At 34.0% G+C, this 10,200-nt stretch overlaps 1 protein-coding gene across 1 annotated transcript in view; it reads right to left on the bottom strand.

The window, feature by feature from the left end:
- Positions 1–5,884, bottom strand: part of LOC107712944 (multiple epidermal growth factor-like domains protein 6) — an 88,682-nt gene extending 82,798 nt beyond the window's left edge. Inside the window, exons 1-3 of the mRNA XM_016518344.1 lie at positions 5,799–5,884; positions 4,171–4,305; positions 1,016–1,125 (exon numbers count right to left, since the gene is read on the bottom strand). Of these exons, the coding sequence (XP_016373830.1) occupies positions 1,016–1,125; positions 4,171–4,305; positions 5,799–5,884 (331 nt within the window). The remainder of the gene's footprint in view (positions 1–1,015; positions 1,126–4,170; positions 4,306–5,798) is intronic.
- Between the last annotated feature and the right edge of the window lie 4,316 nt (positions 5,885–10,200).

Consider the following 10,200-nt stretch of genomic DNA (forward strand, 5'->3'; position numbering starts at 1 on the left):
AATGAAATGTGTGACTAGTGACAAAAGTTCAAAAAATGTAAAAATGTCTTAAAAACAGACCAAAGAGCAGATGTTTCAGCTCATGCTTTGAGCACTGAAGAAAGCATGAGCTGAAACGTCTGCTCTTCGGTCTGTTTTTAAGACACTTTTCACTTTTTTGCACTTTTGTCACCCTGTAGATATTAAAGTAATTTTTGTGATAGACCCTTGCCTTATATATATATATATATATACAATTCATTAAACAGCTCTCTGAAATGCTTGAATCTCCTGATTAATGACCGTCGTCAGTAGTTCAGTAGTTCATTAGATTTAGAAGTTAATGAAAAAACTGCAATTTGCAATTTTTTAAAGTGTTGATTACATCTAAAAATAAATAGTAATTGAATTTAATAGTTTGTTAATTGTAACATTTAATATTATAGTAATGTGCAAGCAATAGGGCTGCCTATAGTTTACAACATTAGCTGAGGTAGATTTTTATCCTTAAAGCTGCAGTCCGTAACTTTTTTTGGTTAAAAATGATCCGAAATCAATATTTGAGCAAGTACATAACCAGCCAGTGTTCAAAACTATCGCCTTACTTTGGACATTTTTTGTTTTTTGGTAGATCCAATTTTTCTTGATTTACGCACCTTAGAACGGACTGGTTATCTTTTTGGAGCGCATACAATATCTTTTATGATACATGTGTGACTAGTTCCTTTTCATGGTTTAACAGTTGCAAAAAAAAAAATACATGGACCTTCATGTTAAAATTTAAGAACCCTCTAATCTATAATCTGGACACATTTACACAACGGTAAAATGAATTACCTGGGGCATAAAACTCTTATAACTATGACCAACTCCATAATTAGGAATTAACTGTCCAAAAAAGGCCTCAAAATGATCATAAATACAGATTTCTGTCATCAACGCTCACAGACACATGCTTAATACAAGGGCATTTGTATCATTTTCAGCAAATACTGTGATTTTATATCATTTATACTGTCATTTAAAGAAGACTTACGATACAGGCATCCGGCCTCCCCGTTGAGCTGTGACCATCCTGGGCAGCACTTGTAAACCGTCTGGTGTTCCTGTCGATACACCTGTCTGTATGCAGTGTAGTAAGCCGTTCTGTGGGGGAAATAAGTGGAAAAAGGGAGAAATCTTTAGCATCTTTCTATGTTTTTAATATCAAGGGTGTAGGTTTGATTTTGGCATTGGTGGGGACACAACGGCAGACAACAGAGATTTAATTGTTTGATCAAAATTATTGCTAGGGACAATTTAGTTGTTGCTAGATATTGGTAGAGACATGTCATAGCATCTCTACTAAACTCTACACCCTTGAAAATCAAAACAAGTGATGTTCAACTTTAGAAACTATAGTTCTCTCCTTAAATATGAAGAGGTCAAACAACAGATTAATGAGTTACTCCAAATTTCACTAAAAGCTTATGGACGTAATTATAATATAAGTCACAACAGTCATTTTGAACAATCAAAAACAATCATTTTGATGGCGGATTGTAATCCATAAAGGATTATGTGTTTATGAAACACATGTGGGTGACTGACTGCCACACATACTCTTCAGAACATTAGATTAATCCATGCTGGAGCCGTGCCGGCGCACAACCCACGCAAACTAGATAATTCCGCACACTGCTGCAAATCCAGGTTTTCAAACAGAGATGGCGACAAAGAGGCAAAACTTACAGACTGCAGCTTTAAGAAAAATTTAATTATAATTACATTTATTTAAAGAGAGTAATTTGTTCAATAAACCACTGTTTAATAAAAAGAAAAGAAAAAGGAAGGCACCCCTGTCTTAAACTTGCACAAAGAAAGTATATTGAACAGCACAAAAGTATTTGTTGTATATGCAGCATAAAAGAAACCAGTCTATTGTTAAAAAGAAAGAAAGAAAATGAAGACTATGCATGTAAACATGGTTTTTAATTTGTTTTTCCATTTAGCCAACAGGTAAAGATTAAGACCTGTAAACTTTCTTTATGAGTACACACGTAAGTCTGTCATCAGCTGCTTTTAGCATTTATCCTCGTTCTCTCTGTGAGCTATTAAAGGCCTTTCGGTGTGTGTTTGTGGTTAGTCAGTGACTGAGAGATCAGGCCATGACTAATGTTTGTGGATGAGCTCCGATGTGTGAAAACACAAACACATGAGCCTATAATCAGCGACGCTTCTCTCTTATCCACCCTTTAATGATGCTTTCTGTGAACGTGAGATCCAGAGTTTCCCGCTCCCTGTAGTTTACAGTCCTGCATCTCGGCACCAGAATCGTAACCCTGCGCCCTTTGTTTATAGCACCTAATTGCAGGGCCCGGGTCTCTCACATGCTAAGTATACGGAGGAAAACGAGCCAGTGCGAGGGGAGGGGTGTCACAGCGTGAGCACAGGGCGTTTGCCTTCTATCTTGTAGGTATGCAAGACCCTCTGGAGATGCCTGTCAAATTGCTGCTTTCATCAAGAGTGTAACTACACCTTACACTTAAAAGAGTCTGATTAGAGAACAAAGGTAACGCATGAGAACAAAATAGCCTTTTTGTTTCAGAAGGGTCATGCTTGGCCACTGCTATTGCATATTTAGGGATAGGGATTGGAACAAAAGCATTCTGCACAGCATATAGTGTATACTGCATACTATTTTTTAAAGTATGTGAAATAGTATGCAACAAATTGAAACAATGCTATGCTACACTGTTGCCACATAAAATTAGGGATAAGGATTTGAACAAATGCATACTGCACAGCATATAGTGTACACTGCATACTATTTTTTTAAGTATGTGAAACAGCAAGCAACAATAAACATTTAAAACAATGCTATGCTACACTGTTGCCACATAAAATTAGGTACAAGGATTTGAACAAATGCATACTGCAAAGCATATAGTGTATACTGCATACTATTTTTTAAGTATGTGAAACAGTATGCAACAATAAACATTTCTAAAGTTCTACACTGTTGCAGCATAACATTAGGAATAAGGATTTGAACAAATGCATAATGATCGGCATATAGTGTATGCTACATACTATTTTTTAAAGTATATTAAATAGTGTGCAAAAATAAACATTTGAAACAGTACTACAGTGCATTGTTGCTCCATAACATTAGGGATAAGGATCTGAACAAATGCATACGCAACGCATATAGTGTATACTGCATACAATTTTTTAAGTATGCAAAACAATACAGGAAAAATAAACATTTCAAACAATACTATGCTACATTGTTACCGCATGACATTAGGGATAAGGATTTGAACAAATGCATACTGCACAGCATGTAGTGTACACTGCATACTATTTTTAAAGAATGTGAAGCAGTATGCAACAATAAACGTTTGAAACAATACAATGCTACATTGTTGTCACATAACAGAGATAAGGATTTTAAAAAATGCATACTGCAAAGAATATAATGTATACTGCATACTATTTTTAAAGTATGTGAAACAGTATGCAACAATAAACATTTCTAAAGTTCTACACTGTTGCAGCATAACATTAGGAATAAGGATTTAAACAAATGCATAATGATCGGCATATAGTGTATGCAACATACTATTTTTTTAAGTATATTAAATAGTGTGCAAAAATAAACATTTGAAACAGTACTACGGTACATTGTTGCTGCATAACATTAGGGATAAGGATCTGAACAAATGCATACTGCAACGCATATAGTGTATACTGCATACTATTTTTAAAGAATGTGAAACAGTATGCAACAATAAACATTTTAAACTATACTATGCTACATTGTTGTCACACAACTTTAGCGATAAGGATTTGAAAAAATGCATACTGCAAAGCATATAATGTATACTGCATACTATTTTTAAAGTATGTGAAACAGTATGCAACAATAAACATTTCTAAAGTTCTACACTGTTGCCGCATAATATTAGGAATAATGATTTGAACAAATGCATAATGATCAGCATATAGATCAGCATATAGTGTATACTACATATTATTTTTTTTTATATTCTGAATAGATTACATTTATGTGGAAAATGTGCATACTACACATAATATGCATGCTATATCCTGCAGAAATAGTACAAGTAGCGGATGATTTTCACTTATCAGACTTTAAGTTTACTTACAGTGCAGTCAGTGTTTCTGGTGTGTGAATATCAGACCCACCTCCTCTCGTAGCCCATGCACCACGACTGTCCCTGGCATCCCTGTTTCCAGGCTTTAACCATCCGCGTGAAGGCCTGGACGCATGGCTGCATCTGGGCCACGAGCTTCACCTCCTGCTCAGCACACACATTTGGCCTGGAGATAAAACACACACACTTCAGTTAACCTGCAGATTCAGAAGAACCGACAACATTTTGACATTTTGGTTACAAGCCCAGATATTAAACCACTAGGTCACAACAATCCAAACATAAAGGATCATAAACGTTTATAATTTAGTCAGTTGGAATTTCTAATAGTCCTTCAATGTAATTTTAATAAACGCGAATGAATTTGACAGCAGAACAAGTTGTAAGACTGTCAATCACTTAGACATTCCAAGTCAAATTGTGCAATAGAGAACATTAAAATAAGTAAAAATGTATCACCTTAATCATCTCTGCACTAACAGATGACAAGATACACATGATTTACACAGCTTAAGTTCCCAAACTGATATATTAGTCACTCTGTAAAAATGTTCTATATCCTCAAACATAATCAGTTCACAGTGAACCTCCAGGCGATTATTGTCATGTCTGGGATCATTGGCACTACATTATATTGCCAAGAAGTGAAACTGTGCTTTGTCTGTGTTATTTCTGTTGATCACTCATTTCTGTTAACCACTGAAAACGTTATTTCTGAATGTTCTTAGGACATTCAAAACATCCAGTGTTTTTTCTTCGTTATGCACATTAAGATGTTTCATTTGATCATTTTGCAAACATTATGTGAACATTCATTTTAAATGTTCTCCAATTATTGCAAAACAGGTACCAGACAACTGAAATATGTTCTAAAAATGGTTAGCTAAAGTTCCCATTACGATATAAAACATTATTTTATTATTTCTAAAAACATTTTTTATTGGTTATGCAAACGTTAAGGGAGCATTCCATTTTATCATTCTGAACTGTGGGAATGTTAATTTTGAATGTTCTCTAAACATTCTGACACAAGAAGGAACATTAAAAGAAGTCACATGAACATCCAACTAAAACTACTTTTCAGGAAAAAACATTCCATGAATGATGCATAAATAACGTTTTTGTGTTAATGTTTTAAGTAAAATATTAAAGACCAGATAACTTTGAACAAACGTTCTATTAACGTTACTAGAAGAACGTTTGTTCCTAACTTTGAAATAACATTTCCAGAACGTTAGCCAAAGTTCTGAGAATGTTAGCTGGGAAGTAATAATGTTTAAAAAGTTTCAGAAAAAAATACGTTCTGTGAATGATGTATAACTAACGTTTTTGTTATTAAAACTGTATTAAAGACCAGACAACTTTAAACGAATGATCTATTTAAGTTACTGAACCTTTCCAGAACGTCAGCCAGTTCCCTCAACCAGCGTCTCACAAATTCATCAATAAATCCGCGTAAATGCGCGTCAAAGCGAATTTCCAAAATGAATACAAACTTTTGTAGTTTGCATTATTTAAATAACTTAGAAAATGTTAAATATGAGCACGAACATGAGACGTAAATGCGTTCATTGAATACATTATTTATTGTGATATTCAAAGCTAACTAGTAATAATAATCGAGAAGCGCGCGCAATATCAAAGCCAAGAGTTACTCACATGTGCGGCATCAGGTTTTTTCCAGAACGGGATGCTGCATTAATTCCATGAATTAGTATGATTAAAGAGTAAAATAACATATCCATCCTCCTACGCTGTTCTGAAAGAATCCTGCGCCTAAATATCACACTTAAGGTGTTAAAACAAACTAATCCGAGTCCATATTAACGCGCGTGGAGAGCGGACTGAAAGCGCAGCAGTAGATGACAGGAGGGAAAAGGCTCTCAGACCCACCTCAGACACCAACTGAGATCCAAATGCCCTCCGGACACCCTGCCTTCCTGTAGCAGCAGTGAAGGGAATGTCCTTTGAGAGGAGCCAGACAAATACAGGAGCAGGCAAAAGCAGCTGAAGAGCTAACTGACTACAAATGAGAGTAAAGCTGGTTACTTCAGCCTGATTTACTGCATCACTTCAAAGGAAAACACTTTATTAGACAGATTTCAGTGTCAAATGAAGGTCATTTTGTAATGAACTCACTTTTTTAATGTTCAGACCACTGAGGAACAGCCAAACGCCTGATAATGTACCAGCAATGGAGCCATGATGAATGCAAGTCTGAGAGCACATATAAAAAACATCAGTTTATTTATTATTATTTAAACCTGCAAATAAAGTTATAAATAATATAAATAATAGTTATAAATAAAAAAAAATAATAATATAAATAAATAATAAAATGTTTCTCTGGATGTTCTGAAACAACATTTAAAAAACGTTCAATGAACGCTGCATAAACAACATGCTAACTTTTTGTAACATTAACGAATGTTTTATGAATGTTACTGGAAGAACGTTTCTTCTTAACTTTGAGTGAACCTTACCAGAATGTTAGCCAAATAACAAAAAAAAGTAATAAATTAAAATTTTAAAATAAAATTAATACAATTATAATAAAATCTATAAAATTGTTATAGTAATATTCATTATATAATTTATTATATTTAATAATATAATATATATTTATAATATTTAAGTACTATTTTTATTTTATAAAATCATTTTATTTTAATTATTTAAAGTAATGTTTTTGTCTCGTCGCTCCGGCCGGACACGGCATCTCAGTATGGTAGGGGTGTAACATTTCCGTCACACGCTTGTACGCTTGAGGTATTCGGCCAATCACAACGCACTGGATAGCTGGCCAATCAAAGCACACCTCGCTTTTCAGACCGATGAGCTTTGTAAAAATCGACGCGTTTCAGAAAGGCGGGGCATAGAGGAGAAACAATAATGTACAGTATGTGGAAAATAATGTGTTTTTTTAACCTTAAACCGCATAAACACATTTCATTACACCAAATACACCAAATAATGTTATTTTTAGCAACATCATATGACCCCTTTAATATTTACACTGTACTGAGCGATTCTAACATAGTAATGTAATAATACCATTTTTACTTCAACTTTCACTCAGATTGTTCTGCTGATAATATTTGATGATATACATCCAACAAAAATTCAAAAAGCTGTTCTAAAATAGCAATGTAATAATATAAAATAGTAAATAGTATAATATTAATTTTTCACTTCAACTTTTGACAATTGTTCTGCTTATAATATTTAGCAATATTATCATCATAACAAATTTTTAATAAAACAAATTTTATTAAATTAGAAAAAAATCTAAATAAAAGCATTTTCACTGGTGTCCACTTGAAATAACAGCAAATCATCACTGCGTTACCCATATTCCAAAACCTTCACCATGTGACATTCTCTTACAGAACGGGCCTGTCGAGGGGTCACTGAGCCACAGCCGAAGCAGAGCATGATGGGTCGTATGCGTGGGGGAAGGATCCAGAGGTCAGCGCTGGGATCAGAGATTCTGGGGCAACAGAACCTGGAAAACATTCCCTAACAGCACTGATCCGACTCTAGAGGTCAGTGCCAACCAGGGTTCAACACCTCTGCCATGATCACAATGTGGTTCCACACTAAAACACACCTATAAAAACATCGGCTGGTATTTTGAGCACATGTGGACGTGTCACTCCAGGAATATTCTGTGGAAATCTTTTCAAGAATGTTTAAAAGAATTAGGAGAAATACATTGTGCAACGAAACATTAACATTCTTTGGTCTTCGCAGATCATTTGTAATGCCTTTCCTAAGGAAGACAGAGCATTTTTGTATAATGTATACCAATACTGTAGTCTTAAATTGCTAGAATAAATCTATTAGGGAGTTTTTCCATAACATTTGTCATGTAAGACTTCAAAGGTCATGAATGTAGCAACGTTAGTACATTTTCTGAACCAGTCAAAATGAAACATCAATTGCCATTTTATTGAAAAGTGCATTACTCTTATGAGATGGAGGATTCTGAATAAATTAAATGCTAGATTTAATATCACTTGGAATCCTAAATCATAATTATTGGCTTATGATAATTACTTGCAATGATGTAATGAAACAATTTGAAAACTCTGTATTTGAGTACCTTACCTATCAGTTTGACAATATGATCTCATATTGAGAGAATGCATTTAATATTTGTGCTTTTAAAAATATATTTTCCACACTACAGCAGTGATCCTCAACCTTTTTTTACTTTTTTGTCCCCTTGTCCAAAACAATATTCACAATAATGTACAGTATGTGGAAAATAATGTGTTTTTTTAACCTTAAACCGCATAAACACATTTCATTACAGCAAATACACAAAATAATGTTCTTTTTAGCAACATCATATGACCCCTTTAATATTTACACTGTACTGAGCGATTCTAAAATAGTAATGTAATAATACCATTTTTACTTCAACTTTTACTCAGATTGTTCTGTTGATAATATTTGATGATATACATCCAACAAAAATTCAAAAAGCTGTTCTAAAATAGCAATGTAATAATATAAAATAGTAAATAGTATAATATTAATTTTTCACTTCAACTTTTGACAATTGTTCTGCTTATAATATTTAGCAATATTATCATCATAACAAATTTTTAATAAAACAAATTTTATTAAATTAGAAAAAAATCTAAATAAAAGCATTTTCACTGGTGTCCACTTGAAATAACAGCAAATCATCACTGCGTTACCCATATTCCAAAACCTTCACCATGTGACATTCTCTTACAGAACGGGCCTGTCGAGGGGTCACTGAGCCACAGCCGAAGCAGAGCATGATGGGTCGTATGCGTGGGGGAAGGATCCAGAGGTCAGCGCTGGGATCAGAGATTCTGGGGCAACAGAACCTGGAAAACATTCCCTAACAGCACTGATCCGACTCTAGAGGTCAGTGCCAACCAGGGTTCAACACCTCTGCCATGATCACAATGTGGTTCCACACTAAAACACACCTATAAAAACATCGGCTGGTATTTTGAGCACATGTGGACGTGTCACTCCAGGAATATTCTGTGGAAATCTTTTCAAGAATGTTTAAAAGAATTAGGAGAAATACATTGTGCAACGAAACATTAACATTCTTTGGTGTTCGCAGATCATTTGTAATGCCTTTCCTAAGGAAGACAGAGCATTTTTGTATAATGTATACCAATACTGTAGTCTTAAATTGCTAGAATAAATCTATTAGGGAGTTTTTCCATAACATTTGTCATGTAAGACTTCAAAGGTCATGAATGTAGCAACGTTAGTACATTTTCTGAACCAGTCAAAATGAAACATCAATTGCCATTTTATTGAAAAGTGCATTACTCTTATGAGATGGAGGATTCTGAATAAATTAAATGCTAGATTTAATATCACTTGGAATCCTAAATCATAATTATTGGCTTATGATAATTACTTGCAATGATGTAATGAAACAATTTGAAAACTCTGTATTTGAGTACCTTACCTATCAGTTTGACAATATGATCTCATATTGAGAGAATGCATTTAATATTTGTGCTTTTAAAAATATATTTTCCACACTACAGCAGTGATCCTCAACCTTTTTTTACTTTTTTGTCCCCTTGTCCAAAACAATATTCAAAGGCTCCCTCATGTTAGAATAAAAATACCGGTAATAAACTAAATTAAAATGTTAAAAATATATATGATGTCATTGTAATGTTGTACACGTTTATTTTTTAGTGTTTTATAGAATTTTAATTTTAATTATGTCGATAAAAACAAATGGAAATATTGCAAGACTTATTTGGCCCTGTCTGGAAGTTTGCAGAGGCCCCCTGTTTAAGAATCACTGCACTACACCATTAAAATAAACTAATAAAGGCCAAAAGGTGATTACAAGCAGTGAAAAACTAATTAAAATATACAGTTTTCCTAATACATTCGCACAAAGTTTAGACAAATTGTGGATTCTGATCAGAAAATCACGTTTTTGGTCCCCTACCGATTTATGGGTTATTTGTATTCTGCTGACATCTTCAGGTTACAAAGGGAATTGCATGCGCTTAAAAGCATGGTAAATGATATTTGGGAA

Source organism: Sinocyclocheilus rhinocerous, unplaced genomic scaffold (genome assembly GCF_001515625.1).
Source record: "Sinocyclocheilus rhinocerous isolate Xijiao unplaced genomic scaffold, SAMN03320098_v1.1 scaffold147, whole genome shotgun sequence".
NCBI classification, from domain to species: Eukaryota; Metazoa; Chordata; class Actinopteri; order Cypriniformes; family Cyprinidae; genus Sinocyclocheilus; species Sinocyclocheilus rhinocerous.